Below are 15,839 nucleotides of genomic sequence, written 5' to 3' on the forward strand. Positions count from 1 at the left end.
CAGGCTGCCCAGGGAAGTGGTTGAGTCACCATCCCTGGAGGTATTTAAAAGACATGTAGATGTGGTACTTAGGGACATGGTTTGGTGGTGGACTGGCAGTGCTAGGTTAATGGTGGACTTGATGATCTTAAGGGTCTTTTCCAACCTAAACGATCTATGATCCTATGATTCACATAGTGTTGGTAGACACCAGTGTAAATATTACACAGTTCTATGAAAGGAAAACTGCCCCGCATCTGAACTAGGTTTTACATGCATTTTCTCATGTACGTACAGCTTTCTATTTCCAGAGTACAGTTTTGTTCATCTAATGGGTATCTTCTCAAGTCCATCATACAAGCTGCAGTGGTTGTGATTCTGAAATACAAACATCAAATAGAATTACTGTACAGCCAGTAATCCAGGTTTTGTTGTTATTTATTTTTCAAAGTGAGAACTCTCTGAAGAATAGCTTACAATAATTGAGAATCTGGTCCATAGTTTTACATGGAGCAGCAGCTTAATACAACAGCGGTTACACTGACTGCAAAGGAACAACTTACTGTGACTTATCCTTATGCAACCAGTCCCTTTGGGGTTCAATGGACCTATCCGCATATGCAAATATTACACAAACATTTGCTGAGATTCAAAAATATGACTTTATATCAGAAAATGTGAAGCGAAAAAAGTCTGCTACAAATGTCAAAATGATTAGAGCTGTGTGAATAACTGATTCCTTGGTTTTGCGGCAGCTCTAGAAAAAAACTGAAATGTTGAAACAATGTCCTAAGTTCAGCAAAAGGCTTAATTTCAAAGTTGAGTATATTTCTCTTGTTTCCAAAAGTAAATTAAAGAGGATTTTGTAATGAAGCACCATACTGAATTTTAAATTTTCTCCCCAAATAACAATATATTTTTGCTTCTCTATTTCCAATGCAGGCAATTTAGCACACTAAGGATTAATTTGCAAAACATTTCACTATTGATGAATCTGCATTTTATATCAAGCTCTTGCATATCAGGAGTGTCAAGAAAACACATGCACAACCAAAACAATTGTATTAACAGCTTCACACAGCATTGGTACTTTATTTTTAAATTAATGGATTTATATATTTGTACTAACTTTTATACAGATCATATGCTTTTAGATTAATCATATGCTCATGATTAATCTTCAGTGTATTTCAGTGTTTTGCTGAATCACAGCCTTCATCAAGAGTATGTACATTATTATGCATAATTTTCTTTATAATGGCTTCATACAAATTTCACATTTAAATTCTCTTCTGGGCCTGACTAGGTCCAGTCCTTACTGATCTTTTTCTGATATAAAGAAGAGATGGACCTTGTACACAGTTAGTTCCTAAACAAATAATATTCTGGTCATAATTTATGCTAATAATAGAAGAGGGGAAATGCCTTAAATGTACCTCTAAAAGCTGGAACCCTCAATGTTAAGGTATTGTCCATGTGTTTTCTCCATTTTGAAACTTTCTCTTTAATCCCTTAACGTTCTGAAATTACAGTCTTCTAATCTGGTAAACTACTTCAAAATTCAGGGGCAACATTTCAATAGGAGAAAAGTAGTTAGGTGCCTTTCTTCAACTCTTTCACACTAAAGGAAACCCGCTGTTACTATTATGAATGCCCTATCCAATCTCCCAAAAAAGGAACAAAAGAAAGCTTATACTTAGCATATAGGTTATTTCAGACGGTTAACCACATAATATCCAAAGGAAGGGATTAAGACCATTACAACGATCTCATAGGACAACAGAGGCCACCCTTCTCTGACTGAGAAGGTGCTCTTGCAAGAAAATATTAGAATTTCTTTGCACAGGGAGAGGCAGTTGTATGAGCACAAAGGCAATGGATGAGCTAGGAGAGGAAAAAGTTCAAGGATCTGTCACTCAGCATATCTTCTCACTTGTGTTCCTACCAGTAGCCAGTGAGAAAGGCACACAGCTGATCTTTGTCATTCCCAGCCTTATCTATGCCATGATCATGTCTTTGCCACTGCTGTTCACTCTGGGTGTCCTCTGAATACCCTTATGTTAGTCCCACAGGCTTTCAGGTACCAAGCATTGTGTAAGAGGAGGATACTTAGGTCAACCTTCTTCCAGCTGCCTGCTGGGAGATGCTCTGGTTCCTCTGTTAACACACGTCCCAGCGGGCAGGAATAGTTTACAAACAGCCATTCCTCAGCTGCTCTGCAGTTTAGGGGGACGTCTTCTCTGCAGTCAACATTTGCAGTGCCCTTCTGGACCCTCAAGCACAGTGCTAGACACAGGGCTATTAATTATGGAGATGAATGTCTCCTCAATATGATGACTACTAGCAGCTCTAGCTAAGCATATAAAACTAGGACCTTTCACCTCTAAGCCTAGAGTCTTAGAGGAGAAAACTTACATCTTAAATCTGTGATCATTGATGAACATTTTAAATTACAAGGTCTTAGCATTGATCAGCTTTACAAAGCCATACAGATTGTGCAATCAAATGATGTTGCTCCTGAGTCAACTGGTAACTGTGCTCAAAGTAAAACAAGCAGGCGCACTTGGGCATTGCTGCTATGAGGTTTCTATCCCATGCTTCAGTACGTTCACCTACGCTAACCTAGGGCTCATGTAAGATCCTGCAGCACAATCCACATGAGCTAAGTTGATACAAGAGGGAGTGTGGTACCAGGACCTTAACTATCATGTTGTATAACTAGCTTTAAATGCCAGCCATACAGAAAACATGCACTTACAAATTATTAATTTGACAGAATTATTGAAAGTTATGCAGCTGGCAAACTTGTATTCAACTTACTAATTGCCTTATGACTTTTTAAGGAATGTATTTTTATTTTGGCCTGTTCACATACCATAGTGGTTCTGTGTTCCAAGTTCCAGTATGAGAAACTGCACATTCTGGCTCAAGTAACTTTTTACACTACAGCAAAATGTATGTTTTTAATTTCATAAATATCTACTACAAAAGAAGATACTGCTAGATATAGATAGAAACAGATTTACCCCATTTACTCAAGGTAAGTTGAGTGCTCAGAGGTCCCTCCTGAATGAACGTTCAAGCAACCAAATTTAACTTGCACAAATGCTCACCAAAAGCAAATGTTAATTGCTCAGGCTTGTGCACGCTCCCGAGAAGAGCAGGTTTATTTTTTATGGGATGGGATGCTGGTGACACAGCAGGGCAACAAGGTTTCAAGAACTCATCATCACAGCAGTGACAGAGAAACAATTACGAGCCAGACAAAGATAAAGCAGTACACAGACACACATACATTTTGGGTGAAAGCAATACACAAAGGAAATATTTTTAATTGTTTAAAATTCCGTACTCCAGTTATCTGTCCTCTGGACATAGCTTCTCTTACCCTCCTCTGCTACTTTATTACCGGGCAGATTGCCTTTGATTATATTGCTATATTGTATAGAAACCCCACCTGTGATGTGCTGGGAGGTGCTGCACAAACAACTGACAGAAGGATATTTTCTGTCCCCCAAAAGTTTACAATATAGATCAGTCCAAGCAATGTAAATACTTCTTATGTGACTAGGTCACAGTCCTGATGGCTAATTTGATCCTCTTTTTATTTTGATACAGAAATACATTCATCCAAAAAAGAACAGAAATAAGTGCGGTTGCCTTGTCTGACTGATCACAGCTAACCTTTTCACCTTGCAAACATTCATCATGTTTTATATACGGGTGATAACTACGTGAGTCCTTTCAGATAAAATACATTATTCCTCCATTCTATTTATTTATAACATTTAGTATTGTACTGCCTGAGAACAAGGCAGTATATATGGCAAACACACAAGCAGTCGGAAAGACTCTATTTTTGATCCCCAGTCTATAAAGTCATTCTTTCTTTTTTGGTGTATTATGAAAAAAAGCTGTGGTACCATCATATGTCTTGTATATTGTTCTGAACAAGGTGGAACAAAGTCAGTACTGTGCCCAAAGAAGAAGATTCCCAGAAATGGGTTGAACTTCAGAAAGCTACTGTCCCATTCCCCCACTCTCATAGACTTCTGCTGCGGTAGCAAACTGCTTTCTCTGAAGTAGAGAGAAACCTTGGATACTGAAGGTCAAGTGTTTCAAAACTATGATAAGTTCTATATTGTTCAGAAGAGAACATAGAGCCAGTGTGGCCTCGGGATCACTTTCGTTATATCTTTTTTGAGGAACTGCTTTGCTCCGTGGATATTCTATGATCGGTTGCAACCCTCCAAAATTTCCCCTGTTATTCTCAGTGACCCTGTGTTTTGTGGCACAAAAAACTCCAGGTTCTGTCTCAGCCCACAGGAGGAATCATTGTCTCCAGACTGTGGCTTGAGGCCAATGCCATCGGGATGCTCTGAAGCCACAACAGAAGAAGATAGGCTAGCGGTAGAGAAACACAAAGCTCAAGTCTTTGAATCAATGGAGCTAAGGCTCAGATATTTTCGTCCTTCTGATCACAATGTCCTATATTTTGCCAAGATTTAATTTCAGGCAGTTATCCTTCATTAAGTAACTCAGCTGCTTCACCCCATGGATATCTGACTCTGGATATTGCGTGCTTTCAGGGGAAAGAAGTGTGCCACACACCAGCCGCTGGTGAAATCCCTGCTAAGCAAATACTATCAAGTGAAATGCAATTTGCTTGTGGATATTTACATTTCGCAGAAGAGGAAGCTAACTTCTTCAAATACACTATTTCATGACAGATAATCATCACCTGAATGACTCCAAATGTTTTTAGAGTGTGACAGAAAGACCTCTATACATTATTACGATCACAAGAGTTCTAATCTCCATCACTTTTTTATTACATTGCTTGTGGGCATGGTTCTTGAGATAAAGGAAACAAAAATATCTTGCATTATTTTTTGACATTTAACTACTTGTGAAAAGAATCCTAAACCTGCAGTGTTCCACACTGGGTCAATAGCATGCGAGATGAAAGCCTCCTTTTGCTAAAAACAGTTAATTATAGAGACAACATTTCCTGAACATCCTAAACGTCTTTCAAGTTTCGTAATACGCTGAGTCTGTTTTTAATTTGTCTAGAAAGAATCATCCAACTATAGTCCATACATGATATGTAATAGGAGTTAAAGAGGTGAGAGACCAAGACCCAAGTCATTTAAAAAGTTCAACTGTTGATAAAAAACACAAGCAGGTAAACTAGTCATATAATCCACCTGCACCACTTTTCAGATCTCATTCATTTTTATACTAGGGACTCTTTATCCTGCACTACGTCTGTGCAGCAGTCTTGAGTATTAACTATGCTTAAAAATACAAGAAACTTCTGATGATGGAAATGGAGCTTTCACTGGCAAAGACTTGTTTTGCTGGTACAGTTTAAATCACTGGAGCAAATGGCATAACGTGTCCAAAGAAAGCAACTTTATGATACTACTGAGTTGTCCATTAAGATTTTTGCTAGTGTAATTATGTTTATTAAGGGAAGGATTTTTCAGCATTCCTAACCATAGAAGTTATGACAGAAAACAAAGAAAACACAGGTCCAGCCTAAAATATGTAGAAAGTAGGATAATTGAAGGTCACTTTGTACCTCTGGTTTGAAATATAACACAGTGAAGTGCCGATCCCTGTTTGAAGAAATCACTGAAGGTACCCATAGTCACGGTCTTGACTGTGGATGACTCCATTCAACTGAGGCTGCTTGCGGCTTTTTCTTTATAGACTACAGTCACATCAAGAGACAACACAAGCACCAACGTTCAATCTTACTGCCTGTATTTTGGACAAAAGTTTCAGGTTTACAATTAATGCTTGCCTTTCTGCTTCCTATAGCCACCGGGCTTTCCAGAGATATGATGACTCTACAGAAGCAGATAAAACCTGGCTGAAGGTGCTTCTGGCAAAATTAAGAAACATTGAGTGTGTAATTTGTTTTCTATGGGCATCTTTCCGAGTTACAGGGAAGGTTACATAATACACTACCCAATGTTTGTAATAACCTTGTACCAGGAAACAAATATCAACAATACATAACGACAGTGATTAAATCTTCATCATGGAAGTACAGACCTGAGGCCGTAAAGCACCGTTCCGTCCGGGTGAAGGCGAATCATTCGATTCTTCACGGTAACGCCATGCACAAATGATTTCTTGTCATTTAAGAAGTAAGTGTCAGGCACCCAGAGTTGATCGGCCACTCGGTTATCAAGCGTGAGGTTGAGAGGTATGCCAGCGTAAGCCAGCCTCTTATCTCTCCAGTACTGTTGAAAATACATAGTCAAAGTGTAATCCTGGTGAGGAAAAAAAGAGAAGCACAACAGTCAATCATACTTGGCGCAACTAGAAAAATATTTCTTTTCCCTGTCACTAGCTTATTTTGCTGTTGGCTTACTTTAATTTTAAATATTTTTTTCGAAAAAAAAAAAGCTTAATAAAAACATTAACTACTCCTATCACTTATTAAATAATTCTAATAATTCAAGTATCACTCTAGTCTAAGGGAGCATTTCAAATCTTAAGAAATTAAGCTATTATTGGTATGTTTTGTCCTGCTCCTCCATTTCTTTCATTTAGTCCCCCTGACAACTACCTGATATGATGTTTGTGGAATGATAAGCGAGGTAATAGGTAAATACTGCCATCTTCCCCATTTCTAAAACTGATAGATGAATGGAAAAGCATTCACAGTATTTTGAAGTAGTATGCAAAATTGTATCTGAAAAATAAGCTGCAAAGATGTTGTCCATACATGTGCCTTTCTGTGAGACTGCATCTTGCAGTGACATAAAGATTTTCTCATCAACAGGCTACATCGGTAGTTAGAAGAACAGTAAATTGCAGTAAAATCAATGTTTTGTTTTCATAACTTTGTCAGTTAAGGTTCATGGTGTCTGCTAAGAGCTGTGAACACTAGCATAAGAGCCTAAACATGGATACAGAAGCCTAAAACATCCATTTTAGAATACTTTATTTCATTTCAGAATTTGCTAATTTGTCTCGGTCATGTTGTAATAACGTTATATCAAAACACTTTGAAAGTCTTAGACAATACATTTTAGAACTTTATTTCATTTCAGATTTGCTAATTTGACTCGGTCATGTTGTAATAACGTTATATCAAAACACGAAAGTCTTAGACAATAGGCCTCATTCATTAACTTCATGGTATTATTAAAACAAAGTAAGAAGTCATTTTTAGAAAGCCTGTTTTTATGCATGAAATAAAAAAGGTGAACTTCTGAAAATAATACTTTCTTATATATGGAAATTAATGTTTAGAATTAAAGAAAACACTGGTTTTAGGTGTGATAATATTGCCATATTTAACAATGAAAAAAAATGAGATGGTAAGTACAGGCCATTAAAACTCTGATTTTCAAATTACAGAAGTGCTCTAAACGATAAAACTCTTCATGAAACTCTTCACAAAACACTAAGAAATTTATGTGATCTCCAAACACATTTAAGTATTTAGCAGCAGGTGTGCAAGCCACAGGATACCTACATTTGCATCTGGTTCTACAAGCTGGTGATGCAAAACCCCTCAGGCTTGCTGCTTGTTTGGGAAAAGGATGCTCAGGCTTTCTAAGTACGGCTGTTGGGAACGGTCCATTCTCGTAATGGGTTTCGTGTGGAGACAACCCAATTTCGGGCACTGATCCTGCCCTGCTTCTCTCAAGCCCTACAGCCTTTCCTTGAAATCAAATGAAACTTGAGCATGCCTTTCACACTCAGAGCCTTTGCATTTTTTATTCAGTGATTCATTCTCTTTAATGAGGGAGCTGCCATAGCTTTAAGAAATCAATTTTAATTGCTTAGAAAAATAAATCATTATAGATATCAAGGACAAGTTGTTCCTGTTTTAGGAAACCCATAGGAGACCTTTGGAAACAAAAGGGCCCGGTGATGGGAGAAAGGAGCCCATGTGGAACTGCCTGGAAGGAAGCTCATTCTTCAAAACTCAAATCCAACACGACTGCTCAGGAGAATGCACTCTGACCTCTTTGTCGGAAGCTTTCTTCAGTAGGACTAATCATCTCTGCTCATCGCTGAACGAGGTACATGCTACACTGGGTGCAGCTGCCTCGCTCCCACTAGCACGTCAGGAAGACTGCATCTCTCCTCATGTTCTCTGCAACCAATTTTCTGACACTGATGCATTAGAACGAATATCCTCTACCGGCTCCGTTTCGCCTTAATTAAAGTTTGCTTCTATTAATGTTCAAAATCTGCTATGTGTTTGCCTTCTATAATGGTTTCTATAATGTCAAGAAATTGGGGATTATAAAAGCTGTGGACACATGAGCAGTACACCAAAAGCTCACTATGTATAAATGCACAATACATACACAAAATAATGCAAAACAGAAATAAAGAGACGGGGTGGCACTGCACAGTGAATCGGCGAGCCCTAAAATAGGAGAGAAGCTACTGAACATGTGAGCAGAAGACAGCTTTAGGCTAGGCTCCTTTTTCCTTTGGCTTGAGATAAAATACATGTTAACAGCTAATGAATGGAGTTATTAACTAGCGAAGTAAAACATATGTAACAACACAAGCAATAACAGTCTGCCATTTTATTTGTTTATTTAACTAAAATTTACTATGGCAGGGAACAACAGAGAAAAAAGTTTACAAATTGCACACAGAAACAGCCACATCCAGCAAACATCAAGAACTTTCAGTGTCTTGACCGAAAGACAAACTTCCGAAATACATCCTCTAATTAGGGTACAAATTTCGTTAGTGCTTTCTCAATTAACCTTCACTTCTTATTTCACCTTAACTTTAAATTAAAAAAAAACCCTGTCTGTACGTCTTCTAATGTATATGACTGTATTTGCATGTCTTGAAAGCAATGATACCCCGAAAAGTTATTTAAAAAAAAAGTACATTATTGCATGCAAAGTATCAGCTCATTCCCAGTTCTTCGCTTGGTATCTACTAAGGAAAATGCTCACACAGCATCTTCTGCAACGGCAGTATACTACCCAGATGCACTGACACATCTGCCTAACCCCACTCTCTTCACTTTGAACAACAGACGTGGCAGAAATAGAGCGCCCAAGACTACCACACACCTTGAAGGATCACTGTACATTTGTGCTCTGTCAGCCTGCCCTGCCTTGAAGATGTCGGGATAGAAAGAAAGAAAATGAACCATGATTGTTCATCATCACACTTTTTCTGATAAGCTCAAAGCAAAAAGCAGCAGCAAACTCATATTAGAACTGCACTGAAACTGCTTGGTTGTGCAAGGAGCGATAAAATGAGCAGGAAAGGCCAGTTCCTTAGGGTGGCTCTACCAAAGTCACCACCAGCAGAAACTAAGCTTATTAAAGCCCATGACGATGTCAGCTCTCATTCTTTGATTAGCTAATTTGCTAGGCTTTGTACCCATAAAGGAAGTTTTCCCCTTTTCTATACTCCAGAAGAAAATGCAAAAATGGTTTGATTGTGGACTGGAAAAAATGCACTAGGTATTTGTCGGGTAAAATGAGAAAATGGACTTCTACCCCCAGGTAAGTAGCCTACAAAGTTTATTAAGGGCTACCTTCCTCCAGGGGAGCTTATGATGACTAGCTCTGATATAGAGGTCAAGAGAGTAGATGTCTGAAGCTAGAAGAGATTAATCCCACTACAGTTAGGGTGCTATTATGTCAAAGATGATGCAGAGCTGCCAGCTTTAGGAAATTCTAACTACCGCACAGAGCAGTGGACAATTTCCTCAGCAGCAAAGGACTCCATAAATCATATTTTTTCCCCCATACAATACCATGCCACATCCAAGGTCCCCCTTTTCCCTCTCCAGTTCTCACAGTAATAGATGCTTCAGGTCGAGAATGGTAACAAAATCACTCAAAGCTCTGACAGAAAGACAAACACAGTGCTTCTGAAGTACAGGAGAAATGTCCTCAAAACGGGAAAAGCTGGACTGCACAGGCAGCATGTGCTTTCTTCTGTGTATGCAAAGACCATGGAACATCCTACAAGGATAAAGAACGGTGACAAACATCCCTGACTTTCTAGCGCTGCAACAACGCCACTAATGTAAGGAAAGGCACACAGAAAGGTGTGCTGGTGTTTTTTCAACATAGTTTTCCCTGGGGGAAAAAAAAATAAAAGAAAAAACTCAAATAGTAGATAATACTTGGGAAGGAATTTAGATACAACGGTAAAGAGGCCTATATCGCAACTTAAATAGAGCACAATAGATCTGTATTCTTCATGTGTATTGTCTGTGATTTCAAAACATGTTAAGCAAGAATTACAGAGACTCACAAATATTATATGGTGCTAATCACACACAAAAAAATTTTTGTTTTCTACATGATATTTGTCTCTTCATAGACTGAACATACCATGTAGGAAGCACAACTACAACGCCACTTCAGACAGGCAGAATGTATTATAGTATGCTACTGCAAAGTGTTTTCTACATGGTATTTGTCTCTTCACAGACTGAACATACCACATAGGAAGCACAACTACAACGCCGCTTCAGACAGGCAGAATGTATTATAGTATGCTACTGCACAGTACCTAATGTGTTCTCTATAGGACTAATGAACAATAAATACTAATATGCTGTAATCTTAAAAGCAAACAATAATTTGTTTTCTATTACAGGGTTTGTAATCTTTAGCTTTTTTCCTCCTGCACTCAATAAAAAGGAAAGACAATTTTTAAAATATAGTTTGTTCATCAAAATAAAATTCACAGCCTTATAGCAGCGATAATGCTCAAAATTGACTATCACTGTTTACAGTCTTAGTGTGTTATGTATCAAGGACGTTAAAGTTTTCCATTAGCTGTAAAAATGTTGTATTTCTTCAAAATGACTGCTAGATAGAACACAATAATTAATAATTATGATGGAATACTGTTAATATGGCAGTTAATATTAATGCAAAATAAATAAATATATTGAAAATTACTGAAAATATTGAAAATTACTGGAAATATTGGAAAAAGTTATACAAAAAACAACTATTCCACTGCTTGGGAGGACAGCCTTGTATCTACCTGAAATGCAGATTCCTATTTTAGATTTGCATTTGGATGTAAATTCACATCCTGGTTTTCTTGACCAACAGACAAATGTGATTATTACCATCGGCTTTTGGATTATTTATTTTTGATGAGTTAATAAAGTAAATACTCATTCAGTGGATAAACAGATATGTTGAAAATCCATGCCTTAGTCTCCATATAACTTCAAGGTCCCTTCCCTCACCTTCCATATAATTTCAAAAATTAGATATGGCTGCTGTAGTATAAGGAGCTGTTTCTGAAGCACTGATGATTGAGTTACATTCTTCCCAATAAGCACAAAGTGAGTTGCAAAGCCAAACTCATGAATCTTACGCATTGACAACATAGCTGTAAATCTGTCCCCCTACTATACACAGAAGAGACCTGAGAAACAGATTCATGCACACATTAATACACATAGTTAAATATGAATATAATAAAGATATTCAGAAAGGCTAACCTTAGGAAGTCAGAATTTACCAGCAATACTAGTCAGTTGTGTAAGATGATCACTTCAACATTTTCCTCAGCATTCAAAATTTTCTAAAAGCCTCAACAACTTTCATATCAAAAAAAAAAGTTTTATTAAAGATTTATTAAAATCAAACTTACATTACATTTTACCTGTTGACATTTTGATTTGCCCAATGTCTAAACTATACATTACTTAATTTAATTGTCAGTGAATGGAGAAAATCACCAAAGTCTATTCTTCTGCAAAGTCTTTTACAAGAAAACTGCCCAATTAGAACCTCTCTGGTGTTAGATGTAGCTGATGAGCAGCCTGAGTGAAGGAGATTTGTGCATGCACACAGACACACACACACACACCCCCTACTCCACCAAAGCACCTTCCTCTAACGTTTCTTGGTCTACACTCAAGATTCATCTCACCTATAAGATCCTGATCCAGGCTTCTCTCTGGCACCACTCAAAAACCCTATAATAATGACCGGTTGAAAACATGCCACATATTTTCCCAAGCATGTGGCTAAAATACTCTTCTGTTAAGAAAATGCTATGCTAAAGCAGCTCAATTACACTGATTTCACTGTGACCCTCCATATATCCATGTCGTCTTGGTATCCTTCGTACCAAATTACCATGATTTTTTTCCTCTTCTACTGAAACACACAAGGATGGTGTTATAAATAGATATAAGGAAATATTTAGCCTTCAAGAAACCATTTGATGCTACAAAATAAAGTTTTCCAAATAAATGTGTGTTTGCATGGGTCTTTCCTGCCCTCTCATACCCTTTGGCACAAGAGTTTCCATCTCCACCGCAACCACAGTGCCTTCTCCAAAGAGCCTGTCCCCCACCGAGCATCTCTGGGTGCTCTGAGGAGGGTTGCCATACCAACCAGCGCTCTGTTTTCTGCAGGCAAAAGGAGCATGGTTGACATAGCAACCGGCCAAAGCAGCTTCTCCCCAGCTTTTCAGGGACAGGTGGTGGTCACTGCAACAGAAGAGAAGCTTCTCAACAGGAATGAAGGGAGCAACTGGGCACCCTTGGTGGGTACTGCCCCACGGCACCTTCCTGCCGTGGCCACGGGAGCTTACTCTTCAAAAGCTGGGTACTGGCTTTTCTCTTTATGCTTTCCTCTGCCCACAACAAACTGACGGGGATGCCTTCCCGTTCTTGGGGTGTTCTCTCATCCGAACATCAGAGGACACCAACTGACAAGGAAGCAAATGCTTGGGCTGAGCTTTGGCAGGCGAATACGGAGAGAGACAGAAGAAAGTTCCTGCAAATATTTCAGTTCAGGGATGTAAGTCAGGACAATAAGAAGTCAGTCTGGGCTATTTAATCCCTGACAGATGGGGGTGGGGGGAGAATACTTAAATATTCCTTCTCTGATTCAGAGTATCACAGGTACTACAACACCATTGGCTTCTCAGTAATCAGGAGTTTCTATTCCCAAAGAACTGATCAAAGACAAACTAACATACACCTTTACACATCAAGGGTATCATACTCTCTGATCTGGTGGCAGAAAGCTAGCTAAAAGAAGTATAGTCTTTCACTACACCCCTGAAGATCTGTCCAATGATGATGTGGCAAATGGCAATCAAAATCCACTTGACGATGGACAGATACAACATAAAATTCAACATCTGATGAAGCCCTCCTAAAAAAGAGGAATAGAAATAGAAATGTCAAATGTTTAGATGCTATACTTGAAAACTCTAAAAGAGATCAAGTCAGAAAAAAACCCACCAAATAGCCTTAAAAAAAAAAATACTTACAAGAAAGAAAAATAATCCTAGGCTCAGTGAGGCACTGAACTTGCTTCATGAAGCACAAATTTATTTATTTTAGAGCTGACAGGACCTCAAGAAAACAGGTACACTTAATTGCACTAATTGAAATCCTGCTAACAACCTACAGGGAAGAAAAAAATCAACCTTTATCAGCTGTCAGCTGGTTCCCACGATAGAGGCAGCTGACCTTAGAGAGATGGGAACTGACAACTAATGGTTTGTGCCTCCTACACAATAGCGGGATGTGCCACGAGTGAGCTAGAGAAATGAGCTAGTGCTCTAAAATCTTAAAGCTATGGGTTCCTTTTTCAGTTATGAGATATGAACAGAGGCTAAAAATTTGCATCCTACCAGGTAACCATTTTAGAGAATGAAGGACTTCTCAAACTTCTACTTTGTTCTTTCCATAAATATATCAACTTATTTCTCTCTTTGGCATTACTTGAATTATCAATAAAAATCTGGAAGGAAAAACAAAACCCAAAGAAAGCCCTAAAATTTGATATTATTTGTCGTATTTGTTCAGGTATTCCTATTTCTTAGGAAGCATTATTGCATGCATAATTCTTTTAGTGTCTGCAAGGTGCTCCAGGACAGCAGGGATGGAGGTAGTTAAGAGCCTCCATAGCTGGGCATACACAGATGTGTTTTAAATACTGTGACCATAAATATACAGCTCCATGCCCCTCTTATTTGCTATGATTAAACTCAAAAACCATCCAAAACAATTTTCAGTAAACCTGTATATCAGATTGAAAAGTCTACAGTCTTTTTGTCACCATAGAATTGTAAAAAGACCTTTCTAAAGGCACTCCAGAACTTGTATGATATTTTTTTAATCACTCCAGAGCTAACAAATAAATCAAAACTATATTTAGGAACAGAGAGCTAAGGGAAACATGCCCTTGAATGAAAACTGAAATACATATCTGTTCACATCCACACTTTTTGGTTAAAAAAAGGAATATTTACTCCACTGTGGGGAGAACTTTTTAAATTTTCTCACCTCCAAACCTATTCATTTGCTGACTCTGGGAGCCAGCCAGTCTCACTGGCAGTAGAGCAGCAAGGCTGACACCCAAGTTTCTACTTGCTGTTTGTGATTATCTGAACCACCAGATATTCTTACAGGAAATCCCATTCAAGACAGACACCATGAACAAAATGCCCTTTAAGAAAGAGAGTGAGAACACATTGGCCATCAAATGCTTTTAAAATACGTAACTTGAAACATGATCTGTGTATTTTTCAATATCGCGGCACACGCCATTTGGGTGTGCCAGGCCTGGAGGGCACCCCCAGACCTCGCTGGCCCTGGGCCCTGCTGGTCCCCTGGGGCTCCCCCCACTCTGCCCACAGCCTAGGACCTCATGTCAGCCCTCCAGGGCTCCTCCACCCTGCCCACAGCCCAGGACCCCATGTCAGCCTCCCGGGGCCGTCAGCCCCTGCCCCAGCAACACCACAGCAGGGCCGGCCTCCAGCTCCCCACAGGCCTGCCCTGCCCAGCCATGGGCTCCACCAGGCCGAGCCCACCCACAGGCCCATGTCCCGGCCTGGCCTTGGCCCGTTCCCATCCCCATGGAGGTGCCCGATGCCCAGGGCTGGGGCTGCCCCAGTGCTCCCGGCTGCCCTGCTCCTGGCTGGAGGTGGGATGGGCCCTGGCTGCCAGGCCCTGCCCTGCCGCCCTCCATGGGGAGCCCCCGCCACTACGGACACCATGACAGGGTGTCCACAGCAGCTGTGGCTCTTTATATGTAAATGGGCAGTTCACTGGCACCAGGATATTATGTGTTCATTTTTGAGTAAGGACATAAACTAGACGAGATTTCTCTGCAGTGGCAGAGTCAGAAAGGTGATCAGTGAACTGCCCTGCGCAGCCTATTCCCTTCCCTCCAGACACGTTACTTATGCCACCAGCTTCCCTCACTTTGCCCTTTCACTCTATCAGTAACGCTAAATCCAGCTTTACATCTTGCAGTAACAAAACTGGGATGCATGCTAAGTCAAAAGGAAAACAATGCATTTGCTAAAAACTCACTACTGTGGGTAGGAGAAACTCATCATGTGCCACAGCTATGTTCATAAAACTTGATAAAGCACAAAATAAATAAATGGGTAAAAAAAGCCAAACACTGCATCCAAGAGGAACTATTACAAGCATACGTGATATTCAACCCACGCACAAACCTCTTGCTGTACAGAAACTTGAGAAAGAAGTGGAAAAGAGCGTGTCCCTTGCCAGTGCCGTTTAAAAAATTACACTGTGAGTGATTTTAAAGGAAAGTGTCTTGCTGAGGGATCGTCTCCCCTCCTGCACGTGATCTGAACACCCTGCAAAGATCTGCTAATAGCTTTTGGAATCAGGGAATCAAAATGTGTCACTGCATAAAGAAAGATGAGGAGGGTTTCAAACTGCAATGCTGCTCGACTCCTGAAGCCGCAAACAGGATGGTCTAAAAAACCGACATGAAACATGTATTTAGTCACAAATCTTCAAAACTTCCAGTTTCGGTAGCCGGATTTTTTAAAGCGAAGTTCTCTGATGACAGCAGGCACAAACAGGAGTT

General features: G+C 39.5%; 1 protein-coding gene across 1 annotated transcript in view; it reads right to left on the reverse strand.

Annotated features, from left to right (window-relative positions):
* GABRB3 (gamma-aminobutyric acid type A receptor beta3 subunit) overlaps nt 1-6,260 on the reverse strand; it is a 35,580-nt gene extending 29,320 nt beyond the window's left edge. Inside the window, exons 1-2 of the mRNA XM_009281335.2 lie at nt 6,043-6,260; nt 275-357 (exon numbers count right to left, since the gene is read on the reverse strand). Coding sequence (XP_009279610.1) covers nt 275-357; nt 6,043-6,248 — 289 coding nt within the window. The 5' untranslated portion in view covers nt 6,249-6,260. The remainder of the gene's footprint in view (nt 1-274; nt 358-6,042) is intronic.
* Nucleotides 6,261-15,839: the final 9,579 nt, after the last annotated feature.

Source organism: Aptenodytes forsteri, unplaced genomic scaffold (genome assembly GCF_000699145.1).
Source record: "Aptenodytes forsteri isolate BGI_AS27 unplaced genomic scaffold, ASM69914v1 Scaffold212, whole genome shotgun sequence".
Lineage (NCBI taxonomy): Eukaryota > Metazoa > Chordata > Aves > Sphenisciformes > Spheniscidae > Aptenodytes > Aptenodytes forsteri.